Raw genomic sequence first — 13,151 nt, 5'->3', positions numbered from 1 at the left:
ATGCACTTGGTAGTCTCCTAGTGCTGTCTAGTGGAAATATATTGTAAGCCACATATGCAACTTAAAACTTCCTAGTGATGACATTTTTTTTTTAAAGTAAAACGAAGGATTTCCCTGGCGGTCCAGTGGTTAGGACTCCACCCTTCCATTGCAGGGGGCACGGGTTCGATCACTGGTTGGGGAACTAAGATCCCACAGCCGTGCAGCAAATAAATAAATAAAAAGAAACAGGTAAAATTTAATGTTAATAATATATTTTACTTAGCCCAACATATGCAAAATATAATCATTCAACTTCAGCATGAATCTGTATAAAATTAGTGCTTATAAAAATGAATAGGAGGGGCTTCCCTGGTGGCGCAGTGGTTGAGAGTCCGCCTGGCAAAGCAGGGGACACGGGTTCGTGCCCCGGTCCGGGAAGATCCCACATGCCGCGGAGCGGCTGGGCCCGTGAGCCATGGCCGCTGAGCCTGCGCGTCTGGAGCCTGTGCTCCGCAACGGGAGAGGCCACAACAGTGAGAGGCCCGTGTACCGCAAAAAAACAAAACAAAAAGAATAGAATAGTCTACATTCTTTTTTTGTACTAAGTCTGAAATCTGGTGTATGTTTTACACTTAGAGTACGTTTGAATTTTGACTAGACACATTTCAAATGCTTGATGGTTCATGTAGCTAGTGGGTATGGTGTGGAACAGAATATTAAAGTCTCTATCAGATTCAGGCTGGTAAATGATTGAGTAGATGAATTCATTCTCCATGATCCTTCTGCTCAAGCTTCCCCAGATCCTCCAGGCAGAGTTTGGGTCTCTCTCCTCCCTCCCCACAGCACTTGGGACATACTCCTCTGTGTGGAGACGAGGAAACAAGGAAAGACAAGGGGAAAATCAGATTCCCCTCCGTACTCTAGTGGGAGCACATGGCTGGTGTTTGCCATTTGATGATGAAGAAAGGATTGTGAGTTTCCATTAAAGACAGGGTTCAGTGGAGGACCATATACTAAAATGGCTTCTATGAAGCCATTAAAAATTGTCCCATGAAGTGAGAGAGTGGCATAGACATATATACACTACTAAATGTAAAATAGCTAGTGGGAAGCAGCCGCATAGCACAGGGAGATCAGCTCAGTGCTTTGTGTCCACCTAGAGGGGTGGGATAGGGAGGGTGGGAGGGAGATGCAAGAGGGAGGAGATATGGGGTTATACGTATATGTTTGGCTGATTCACTTTGTTATACAGCAGAAACTAACACACCATTGTAAAGCAATTATACTCCAATAAAGATGTTAAAAAAAAATTGTGTCCCAGAACAAAGGTTTTTGAACTGTGTTCCTAAAGTTCCCTTCCCAGGACTTGAGGGTGGGAAAATAGTGGGGCTCTGGCCTTCCTTTCCTTCAACTGGAATTGGTTCACTTTTATCTGATTTATATACTAGTGTTCTGGGTAAAAGGCTCTTTAAAAAAAAAAGTTTTCTGCAAAAATATTTGAAAATCATTTTAGAAGCATAGTGGTAAAAATAGGTGCGGTAGACCAAAAGGCTGGATTGGTAGTCTGGGGTGACTGCATTTCCTGAGGCCTTGGTCTTGGACATGCCTGACCCTGGTTCAGCTTGCTTAGGTGGGAGAACCTGACTTGGCCTTGAGGATGTCATGGTCTGATGGGATATGGGACTGTTGCATATGAAACTACTAGCAGAGGAGGAAAGGGCCCTCGGCTGGGCTTCAGAAGACCCAAAGTCTAGTCTTGGCTCAGCCAGACTGGCTTGTGAGACTTTAGACGAGGCCTGGCCTTTCTCTGGGTCTCAGACTCCTCCACCGGAAAGCAAGGAGTTGAACCAGATGATACTTTTGAGCTGTGACCTTCTATGATACACACTTAAAAATAATCATTAAGTAATTAAGGTTTATGCATGTAACATATTGCTCATAGTTCTTTAATACCATTTAGGTCATCTTGCTTTGTGCTCCAGTTAATTGTATCTGTGCCTAATGTCTGCCTTCTCCACTAAGTGTAAGTCATTTGAGGTGGTGTCTGGTTCATCTCTGTGTCCAACCACTGGGCCTGGCACAGGCAGGCCTTCAGTATATTGCAGAATATACTTGCCTGCAGTATATTTGCCTTCAGTATATTAGCAGAATAAAATTGCCTTAATAAAGCACTGATATGTATGGAAGCATCAGAGACCAGGTGACTTGGAGCCACTTTTATGGCACAGGCATAGGAAGGGCCAATAAGGCCAGAGGAGAAGGAGACAGGTAGACAGGTGGGGCTGTCTGCAAAGGCTTCTTGGAGGAAGAAGGTGGTGAGATGAAGAGGGTAGGAAGAGGACACAACTCCAGATGGACTGTTTCTCTCACTTGCTTTCCCTGAATAGGTGAGTTCTTGGCAGTGTACATTTGTGTTCACAAGCAGCTGAGAGAAAAGGTCACTGAGCTAGGACATTTAGAAATGAGAGAATATATGAAAGCACTTGGTAGGGGTAGAATAGAGAGATCAGAGACAGGTTCTGGAGCCAGACGGTCCAGGATTCAAATCCTGGTCGTACCACTTACATTGTGGCTTTTGACAAGTCACATGACCTCTCTTATTCATTCCTTAAACACATATTTATCGAAAACCTCTCGGCCAAGCATAGTGTCACATGCCAATGATGCAGTGGTGAAAACAAAAGCAAGCCCCTATCCTGATGTAACTAGAAAGGGAGATAAATCTTAAACAGGTAATGATACAAAAGTACAGAGTGCTATAAAAGCGTACAACAGAGGCATTTACTTTCATTTTAAAATCAGAATGACAATACTGTGTGCTTTGTGGGATTGCGAGGATTCAGTGAGATAAGCAAGCTGAGTGTCTAGCAGATTGCCCAGGGTACAATTAATAAACATTTATTTCTGCATGTACTCATGTTGTTTTCAAGTTTTTCTCCCTGATAATTCTTCCCTCTTTCTCAAGATCAAATGCTAAAGCTGACTCAGTTCCCCTGAAAGAGCAGGATGAAGACAGAGAGGGGGAGGAGAAAGGCCCTGAATTGATCTCACCCCTGCCCTGGTGTTTTCCAAACGGGTCTTCCCAGCCTGGTCCTCACTGAGCTCCAGCTCCTATGGCTCACCAGTGGCCCACAGGGTTTTCTGCTCAGTCCCAGTCCCAGCCTCTTCAAGCTAACCCTAAATCTGAGTTCTTCTTTTTCTCTCATGTGGCTCCAGGGACTCAGCCGTCTTGGTTCTCCTCTTGATCCCCTGGCCTTCCCTCTTTCAGGCTGCCTGAGCGGAAATACGAGTCTCCTGCTCATTATTCCCCTTATTGCTACTCCCAAAGATAAGCCCAATGTCTCATTTCATGAAATGAGAAGGTGATGGGTAATACAGGAGATAGCAGAAAGAACAAACAGGGGAAGTGACAAATGAAACAAAGTTCTAGAGTCGCATCCTCGGACCAATTGTTCCTGATTCCCCCTGAGGAAATAACTGGATGGAGGGAAGGGGGACCAAGCACATGCCCAATCCTTCTGGAGGGTCCCTCCTCCCAGACAGGCAGAACAGTAGTTGTCCTGTTTGCCTCCAGGACACCTTTGCCTCTTTGAGCTTCTCCAAACTGGGTGGTACCCAGGTCATCTGGCATACTCCCTCTGGGAAATTCCTCTTTCTTCAGCCCTGGTACATTCCAGGAGCAGCTTGGTTTGCCCAGAGTCACACAGCAGAGCCACGATGTGAATCTAGGCAGTATAATTCCAGAACCCGTCCTCCTCCCCCAATCCGTATGCACAGCCTCTCTGACTGTTTTAGGCAGTTACTTGTTCCTCCTCTGTGCTCCTTCACTTGCCCCTGTACCAATTTCTCTCAAGACATTATCAACACGTTCTAATTACTCTTCATCTATATATTTCCCCGAAAAATTGAGCTCTTTGAGGGTAGGAACTGGGTTGTTACAAACAGGGGCTTGGTAGATGTTGAATGAACGAATATTGGCCGTGAGATTCTAGAACTGATTCTGGAAAGGAAGATGATTCTCTTTGTGAAGCTAGCCTGGGAAGAGTTGTTACAAGCCAAGTTTTCTCTCCTCATTCTGTACACAGCCAGACTCTTAGTGATAGCTGTACTTGCCATTTTTGGACACCAGGGAGCACCACTGATAACACAGCCTAAACTTACAGATTCCTAAACTTTTCTGAGCAGGAGATTTCGGACTCTTTTAGTACACTTCTACTGAAGATTCTCTTGAAGAGTCTCTCACTTTCCAAATGAAAGCTGTTGGTAATCAGAAACCCTGTGAGAGAAAGGACAGCTAAGCTGCTGTACAGAACACTCATCGTTCATTCGTTTACTCTTACTGAGTACCATCTCTGTACTGGGTACAGTCCTATCTTGGGAGAATACAAAGATAAATGAAAAGGGGCTTCCCTGGTGGCACAGTGGTTGAGAGTCCGCCTGCCGATACAGGGGACACGGGTTCGTGCCCTGGTCCGGGAAGATCCCACATGTTGCGGAGCAGCTGGGCCCGTGAGCCATGGCCGCTGAGCCTGCGCGTCCGGAGCCTGTGCTCCACAACGGGAGAGTCCACAACAGTGAGAGGCCTGTGTACCGCAAAAAATAAATAAATAAATAAATGAAAAGAAGTCCTGGGACTTCTCTGGTGGTCCAGCGGTTAAGACTCCACGCTTCCAATGCAGGGGGTGTGGGTTTGATTCCTGGTTGGGGAACTAAGATTCCACATGATGTGCCATGGGGCCAAAAAATTAAAAAAACAGAAAAAAAAGAAATGAAGTCCTTGATAAACTCAGGAGCTAATGGGGAAGATAAATACTTATTGGATAATCATAATTCAGTTATATAAGTACTCTAAGGTACTTAGAGTAGCAGGAGACTGGAGAGACAGGGTAAGTCAGGGAAGGTGGGAAAAGAAGGGAGGTGACTTTTGAGCTGGCTCTTTTTTTTTTTTTTGACTAATCATAACTTTTGGTTCATGCTATGCTGTCATCAGTGATCAAGGTATGGCTGATTTGTATCACTTGAACTGAAACTTGAAGGATAGGGAGGAAATCCCAGAGGAGAAAGAGAACTTGATGTGGTTGTCACTTCTTCTTAGGCTCAGTTTCCTCATCTGTAAAATAAGTATAGTCTCTGACTTATCTAGCAGAGGTTTTGTGAGAGAGAGATAAGATAATAGATGTGAAAGCTCTTGCAAATAGTAGAATAGAGGCATAAGAATTGTTAATCCGGTTTGATTTAACCAACATCTGCAGAATATCTATTAGGAGCAAGGCCCTAAGAGTGATGCAAGGGAGATATTCCTGGCACACGGTAAAGGCTTGGTGTATAGGTTTCAAAAAGACACAGAGATGAAAAAAACAAAACAAAACCAAGCTCTCAATTTCCTCCTGAGACACAATGTGGTGAGGGCTTCTTGCAGAGGCTACACTTACATGAGGACCCAATCTAGGGTCTACTGAGGTGAGAGTCACAGCTTCTGATCCAGGAAGATCCACGAGGTCTCAGGATTTTCCTACCTTATAGAATATTAAAGCTGAACTGGATCAATAATCTGGTCCCTACCCATCCTATAGTTGGGGAGACTGAGATCCAGAGGGGCACTGGCTTTTCTGATGTCACATCATGATCTCGGAGGCAGAGATGAGACAAGAGTGTTTCTCCTAATGTCCAGGCCATGGCTTTTGCTCCCAGACACCATTTAGTTTTACTTTTATTTTTAACTGTGGTAAAATACACATAATATAAAATTTACATTTTAAGTGTATTAAGTACATTCACATTGTTTTGCAACCAGTTTCCAGAACTCTTTTCATCTTGCAAAATGGAAACCATATCCACTAAACAATTCCCTATCCTCTTCTCCCCCCAGCCCCTGGTGACCACTATCCTGCTTTCTGTCTCTATGAATTTCACTACTCTAGGAACCTTATATAAGTGGAATCATACAGTATTTGTCCTTTTGTGACCAACTTATTTCACTTAGCATAATGTCCTTGAGGTTCATTCATGTGTAGCATGGAGAATTTCCTTCCTTTTAAAGGCCGAATAATATTCCATTGCATATATATATATATATATATATATATATATATATATATATATATATATGTCACAGTTTGTTTATATAGTCATCCATCCGTGGACACTTACTTGGGTTGCGTTTGGCTATTGTGAAGAGTGTTGTTATGAATATGGGTGTACAGATATCTCTTTGAGACCCTGCTTTCAATTTTTTTTGGCATACGCCCAGAAGTGGAATTGTTGCAGCATATGGTAATTCTGTTTTTAGTTCCTGGAGACCATTTTAGCCTCACAGGAAATGCAGCAGGCTCTGAGAGTTTCAAGGTCTTGGTGTGAATTGGTAATAGACCCTTGCTTCCTGTCTCCAAGACCCAGGCTCTTTGTACCACATGGGTTTTACAACCATACCCCCAAAGAACTCACATGGTAGCTAAGAGAAAGATGCACTTGAGTATAAAGGAGGTTGTATTAAGCATGATTTATTTTTCTTTTTTCTTGTGTGTTCTCTTTGACAAATGAGTACACAGGCAGGTGGGTTGGCTTAGGCAGAAATTATAAACTTGTAGTCTGAGTGATCAATTTATGCTATAGATGTAGGGCTATATCATTTTTAAAGGGCTATATCATTTTTTTTTCTGTTTTGATTTTTTTAAATTTATTTTTTTGGCTTCTCTGGTGGCGCAGTGGTTGAGAATCTGCCTGCTAATGCAGGGGACACGGGTTCGAGCCCTGGTCTGGGAGGATCCCACATGCCGCGGAGCAATTAGGCCTGTGAGCCACAACTACTGAGCCTGCGCATCTGGAGCCTGTGCTCCGCAACAAGAGAGGCCGCGATAGTGAGAGGCCTGCGCACCGCGATGAAGAGCGGCCCCCGCTTGCCACAACTAGAGAAAGCCCTCGCACAGAAACGAAGACGCAACACAGCAAAAATAGATAAATTAATTAATAAAAACTCTTACCCCCAACATCAAAAAAAATTTATTTTTAAAATTTAATTTTTATTTTATATTGGGGTATAGCTGATTTACAATGTTGTGTTAGTTTTAGGTGTACAGCAAAGTGGTTCAGTTATACATATACATATATCCATTATTTTTCAGATTCTTTCCCCATATAGGTTATTACAGAATATTGAGCTCCCTGTGCTATACAGTAGGTCTGTGTTGATAAAGGGGCTACATCATTTAAAAGTCCAGATTCCCATCTTCTCTTAAAGATGATCCAGCAATACTGAGTTCACCTTCTTGCCTGCTTACCAGTGTGCCCCAGTCCCTACCACTCCCTATTACTCGCACCTACTTCTCTCAATAATATTAGCTATTTTCCCATTTTCCATTTGAATTTCAGACTCCTGGTTCCGAGTGTAGGTCTAGTAGAACCTAGATCAGGGGCTCATCTTCTGTTAGGGCCAATTTCCCAGCAACACAGTTGTTACTCAATAAATATTTGCATGATCAAATGAATTAACTCATGTCAACCAGCTTTTATTGAGCACTTACGATGTACAGGGCCTATGGCTGGATGGCCATTTCCCAGAGATGAATAAGGCACAGCCCCTGACCTCTGAAAAGTCACAATCCTATGGGGCGGGGGAAGGCAGATATGAGTATGGTCCAATTGTGGACCTGAGGTGGCAGTCAGAGTAGGATTTTCTGAGAAGATCTTGAACTGCATCTGGAAGAATGAGAGGCCAGCCATACGAGGGAGTTGATGGGGAGGCCAGGAGGGGAGACGGTTTCAGGTAGAAGCAACAGCCAATACAAGGGCCGGGAGGTGGCTGATGTTCCATGTGTTTGAGAAACTTAAAGAAGGCCAGTGCGACTGACGTTTAATAAGAGAGTGGGAAGAGTGGTAGTAGATGACGTCAGACGTGTGTTTTTATATCGACAGCCTAACCCTTAAGCCAGGCAGCTATTGGGCAAATCCGTGTTCCCGGTCTTCAGAAGCCTTGCTCAGAACAGGTAGCTGGCTTAGCACTGTCAGAGTGGGGACGGGGCCTAATCCCTTCCTCTGCCTCAGGTGCCAAGGACAGGGTAGGGCACAGAGCAGGTTTCAGTAAAGATATGCTGACAGCACACTTGAGAACAGGAAGTGCAGGCTCTGTTGAAGGAGGCCCAGGCTCAACTCCCTCTTTATGGGGGCACTCATTCTCAAGTCGCTAACACCCCCAAGCCACACAGAGAGCTGGGAGAGTGAGATGCAGGGAGGAACCAGCCACAGGCCCTACCCGCAAAAACCTCAGAGGGGAGGGTATTTGGAGGGGGGGTTAGGAAAACGGGCTGTGAGAGTTAAGGGAGGGCATCCGACTTAGCTTGGATGAGGCGGGGAGGGGGCGTCAGGTAGGCAGATGGGGTCATTTAGCCAAGACTTACGGTATGTGTAGGGCAATTTTACCTACAGTGGTTTGGACGCTTCGTGTATTTTCTGGCATCATTTCCTCCGAAACCACTAGCAGGCCCTAATGGGCCTCCCCCGGGGCGGGTCCTAGCTCTATTCCTCAATCCTCTGCAAAGGGGCAGGGCCTCCCAACGAGCTCGGGCCCTGTTCGCAGCTCCCAGATTTGCCCGCCAGGGGCCGCTGCACACGGGTGACGAAGCGCGAGGGTTCCTAAGCTGCAGAGAGGCGGAAGCGGATCGGTTGCAAGGCGCGGCGGGGAGGGCGGAGCCTGGGATACCGGCCTGGAGTGGGGGGCTGGCAATGGGCCCCCCGGCCGAACCGGGCTGGGCAGTTGTCGCCTCAGGCAGCCCCGGGCGGCAGTCGTGGTACCGAGGGTCTTTGCCCTGACCAGCTCTAGAGCTTGGGCGAGTGGAGCAGCACCGAGGCCCGGAGATCGGGCAGGGCAGCTACTGTCATCGTCGCTGCCGCCGCAGGCCTGGGTTACCTGAGCGACTGCGTGTCAGGGGCCCGCCCGCTCGTTCGCGGGCTGTTAGTGCGGGAGGGGCTCTCGTGGGGGAAAGGGAGGCCGGGACCCGACCCTTGGCTGGGGAGAGGGGTCCTGGCGGAGACTAGAGCGGGCCGAGAGCCGGGAGAGCCCTCCGGGGTCTGGGGGTGCCGGGCGGCTGTCTCTAACAGGTTATTCCGGGGTAAGCCGGGCGCTGGGGCGGGCTCGGGCTTCGCTGGGGGCCGGGCGGCGCGGGGCGGGCCTGCGGGAGAGCACGCCCCCGCCCGCCCCGCGCCTCCCGCCCGCTCGCCGGGGAGCCTCTGTCCCGGGCCTGGCCCGTGCACGTCCGCCTGCTGAACCTGGGCACCGCCGGCCGCCTGGGCACGGGACTGGGCGGGAGCACTGACCTCGGCCTAGGAGGCCTGGGATCCCCGAGCCGCCTGCGCCCGCGGGGGCCTGGAAGTCGCACGCCCTTCCCGAACCTGTGCCCCTCGCCGATTCTCGGCGGTGCGAGGCCAGGTGCCCCCCTCTTTCCCTCCCTTCTTTCCCTCCCCCACTCCGGTGCCCGCTGGAGGTCCCGCCCGCCCGCCCCCTCCGGCAGGGGTGTAGCCGGCTGCGGAGCTGACACCGGCTCCGCGGCCACCCTGTCCAAACTCTCCGGAAGCGGCCCGAGCCGACCGGGTACTCAGGCCGTCGCAGCTCCGGCGGACCCACTGTTGGACCCGAGGCGCCGGCCCTCCTCCCGCGCCCAAACTTGGAGCACTTGACCTTTGGCTGTCTGAGGAGGCAGACTCACGGGTGGCTGGACAGCTGCGGCACCTCGAGGGCATCTTGCCTGGGGTTCCAGGACCGTCAGCTGCACTCCCGGGCTCCCAGCTTTGCCTCTGGGATCCTGAGGAGTCTACATCAGGCGCATGTTGACTGAGACCTGGAGTCATGGATGTGTGCGCCCGTCTTGCCCTGTGGCTCCTCTGGGGGCTTCTCCTGCATCACGGCCAGAGCCTCAGCCAAAGCCACAGCGAGAAGACGACGGGAACCGGCTCGGGGGCCAGTTCTGAGGAGTCCACTGTAGCAGGTAAGGCCTTGGCCACGGACAAGAACTGAGTTGCCCAAGTGGGGAAGTCGAACCCTAGGTTTATACACCTGCGATTGATGGCAGACCCACACATGGCACTGCCTGTTCTTAGTAGTCCAAAGAGTTCTTTCCCTTCTAATGTCTTTGTCTCTCTTGAACAACTTTCCTCATCCCTCCTCAGGATATCTTTTGTTGGCAGTGGAAAGAGCTTTGCTTTTGGGGCACCTTGGCCTTTCAGATCAGCAAGTCAAGACCCCTTCTCATGACTACTTGTCTGGACTGATGCCCTGGGCAGATGATAAGTCTGTTGCTCTTGGCCAGTTTCAGCACTTGGCAGCACAGGGGAGGCTGAGGCTACTTGGGTTGGGTAGGAAGAGTCAGGACTGGGCCAACTCTATTACTCTCTAACTTAGTGTCGAGGTGTGCCTTTCTATTCCAATGAGCGTGGGGACCCTATTCTCTCCCTTCCCTTAGGTAATCTGCTGTCTTCTAGCTGTGCCCATTTGAAATATCAAGGCAGTTCCTTAGATGGAATCCTATTTACCACCAGGGAGTTAAATGGCCTTTTGTTGACATGGGCATGATGTAATTCCTGGGACCACTTGTTGACTTATTCTGTTTCTTCTGACTGATGAGGGTAGGAATTGTACAATATTTTTGATCTGTCCTGGTTTTTCCTATGCACTTATGGAGGCTTGTCAAACAGTAGGAGCCCTGGTATTGTTGCAGAAGAAAGAGCACTTTTAAAATGCAGTTGTTTTACACAAGGCTTAGAGGTATTCAGTTTTTTATCCCTGTTTCTCTCACCCGGTCACTGTGATCTGCCCAAAGTAGTGAGATGCAGAATGAGGAGAGTTTATAGCTGGGTTCTTTCTACGGCGGGGCAAGCTCAAGTGAGGGGACGCCTCAGTGAATACCTGTTGATACAAGGAGGAAAAGGAAGCGTAAATCATGGTGTCCAGGAAGTTTCATGGATGGATCCAGAGGCTGGCTTTGGTGCTAGACCCTTTCTTAGGAAACCCCCTTTTAAATTCCTTGACTGGGCTGGGTGTGACTGCAGGTACCCCAAGGGTTGGCTTCCAAGTGAGGCCAGGGTTGCCCTATGTACAAGCATGGCACCTAGGCTGTTGCTTTGAAGATAGGTCCTTCTTGCATATTAATCCTGTTTCTCCATACAGTGTCTCCTTGGCCCCTGAACCCTAGCTCAAAGCTTGGCTCTCATTGGGCTATGAAGGCAGATGTAGGTCAAACTGTGCAGAAGACCTGAGGAGCATCTCTGCTGTCCCAGTGACATCCCTGTTTGTAACTGATAATATGTCCTTTTTTCACCCTAAAATATGAGTGCCTGACATAAAATGAATTTTCTTTTGGGGGGGAGGAAGTGTTCTTTATTTTAGACACAGTGCTAAAAGAGATGAAGTTTTGAATTTAGGCATTAGCTAGCTGTCAGGAAGATTTGTGTGTTTGTACATGCCATAGGTAAGAGGCACTCCAGCATCCCTCGTAAGCAGCCCCTGGCTTGAGCTTATGGAGACAGCCCTCCACACAACATATTTTAGAGGCTTGGCTGTGTTGATTATACTACTTAGGCTTCTCTTTTGGTCTTTTCTTCCTCTCAGTTCAGAAATTAGTTTCTATTGTCACAGTAATATTGAAGCCCAGGGAGGAAATCTCAGAGACCCTAGGTGCTGGGAATGACTATGGTTTGTGGTAACCTGGAGGCCCCAGCACTGTTGTTCTGGTAGGTTATCACCTTGGGCCTGTCTGGGACTTTGACTCAGATAAGAACTCATTTTTGCAAAGAGGTGGACTGGGCTCATGGACGGGGCTCTTCTAAAGGATTTGGTGAGGAGCTGTCTACACAGCCAGGAACTCTTGTAGCCTTTCCAGTCCCTCTGTATCCTCAGAACACAGGAGTTTTACTTACCCTTAAAGCTTCCACTTTTCTAAATCAGATTCAACATATCTAGTCAATTTGTATGTTCTCTAAAGTTTGTATTTTACACAGCTGTTTTTCCCATAGTCTCGCAATTGCTCTATTAGAATGCAGGGCAGGTGGTATTATCCCCATTTTTATTGTTGAAGAAATTGAGTCCTATGCTCAGTTTTCTGATTTTTTTTTAAAAGATTTTTTTGATGTGGACCATTTTTAAAGTCTTTATTGAATTTGTTACAATATTACTTCTGTTTATGTTTTGGTTTTTTGGCTGCAAGGCATGTGGGATCTTAGCTCCCTGACCAGGGATTGAACCCGCACCCTCTGCATTGGAAGACAAAGTCTTAACTACTGGACCACCAAGGAAGTCCCACGTTTTCTGATTCTTAAGTCCTAGACTTCTTCTGTCTTCTCAGGCCCTGCCCTGTTAAAGGAGCACTAGGTAAGGCCAAGAGAATGTTACTTTCCTCTTGGTGAGTTAGTTAGGCAGCCCCTGGTGACTCTGTAGCAGAGATCCAAAAAAAGGCTGTCTTTTTCTCCTCTGGAGGGTCTTCTGCAGGGGCCAGAAAATTGCATTTTTTCTCTTGTTGGATGTACATGGCTATCTTAAAGGTCTGCCCCTCCAGGGAAGGCAGGTGCTCTGCTAGAAGGCCTTCTCATTGGGAGAGGCCATTCCTGTCACCTTCTGGCTCTTTGATGCCTGTATACCCAGTTGTGCTAAGTTACTTTCTCAGTAAAGATCTGTGCTTGACTGTGCTGCTCTGAAGCCTGCACTTCTGAAACTGCCTGGAATTGATGCTTGGAACCTCCCTTAGACTCTGGACTCATTGCCTCCAGAAACTCAAAATGTTTCCTGCAGAATGTGTGTGAGGGGTCCCACGTGAGTCTGGAGTTGTGACTGCCAGTGTTGGTTGAGGACCTCTACTCAGGAACTGTGGTTCTACTCAGTATAACTAGAACTGGGCTTTGGAGGATAGGCCTCTAGGCAGTTTATGGAGTGCAGGTTGGCTTCTCAATTCACCCCTAATGGAGTGGGAGGCCAGAGTCTTGCCTGCCCACCCAGCTAGTTGCTGCTGCCTCCAAGGCTATAAATGGCCTGGCCATCTTGGTGGCTATGCTAATTTTAGCTGAGGGTGGTTCCCGGAACTGGATTGGAGCCAAGGGCAGGTGGGTGCGGCTTGGCTGAGGCTAATATTGGGGGATGGGCAGAGGGTCACACTAATCCTGGGGCAGCTAGGACATCATCTGCACCCACA

The 13,151-nt window shown here is 48.0% G+C and overlaps 1 protein-coding gene across 5 annotated transcripts in view; it reads left to right on the top strand.

Moving 5' to 3' along the window:
- Window positions 1–8,690: 8,690 nt before the first annotated feature.
- STIM1 (stromal interaction molecule 1) overlaps window positions 8,691–13,151 on the top strand; it is a 195,776-nt gene continuing 191,315 nt past the window's right edge. For 2 of the 5 annotated variants that reach the window (XM_027115572.1, XM_027115570.1), the window contains exon 1: window positions 9,858–9,959. Coding sequence is in view for 2 of the 5 variants with exons in the window: in XM_027115569.1 (XP_026971370.1) it covers window positions 9,821–9,959 (139 nt within the window). In the remaining 3 variants the exon portion in view is untranslated. Of the gene's footprint in view, window positions 9,960–13,151 lie in introns of all 5 variants that reach the window. The other 3 variants (XM_027115569.1, XM_027115571.1, XM_027115573.1) reach the window with 3 other exon arrangements.

This window comes from Aethalodelphis obliquidens, unplaced genomic scaffold (genome assembly GCF_003676395.1).
Source record: "Aethalodelphis obliquidens isolate GAN/ISIS:26980383/991018 unplaced genomic scaffold, ASM367639v1 scaffold14, whole genome shotgun sequence".
NCBI classification, from domain to species: domain Eukaryota; kingdom Metazoa; phylum Chordata; class Mammalia; order Artiodactyla; family Delphinidae; genus Aethalodelphis; species Aethalodelphis obliquidens.
Note: the sequence above shows the minus strand (reverse complement) of the source record. Positions and strands in the feature narration are given on the sequence as shown.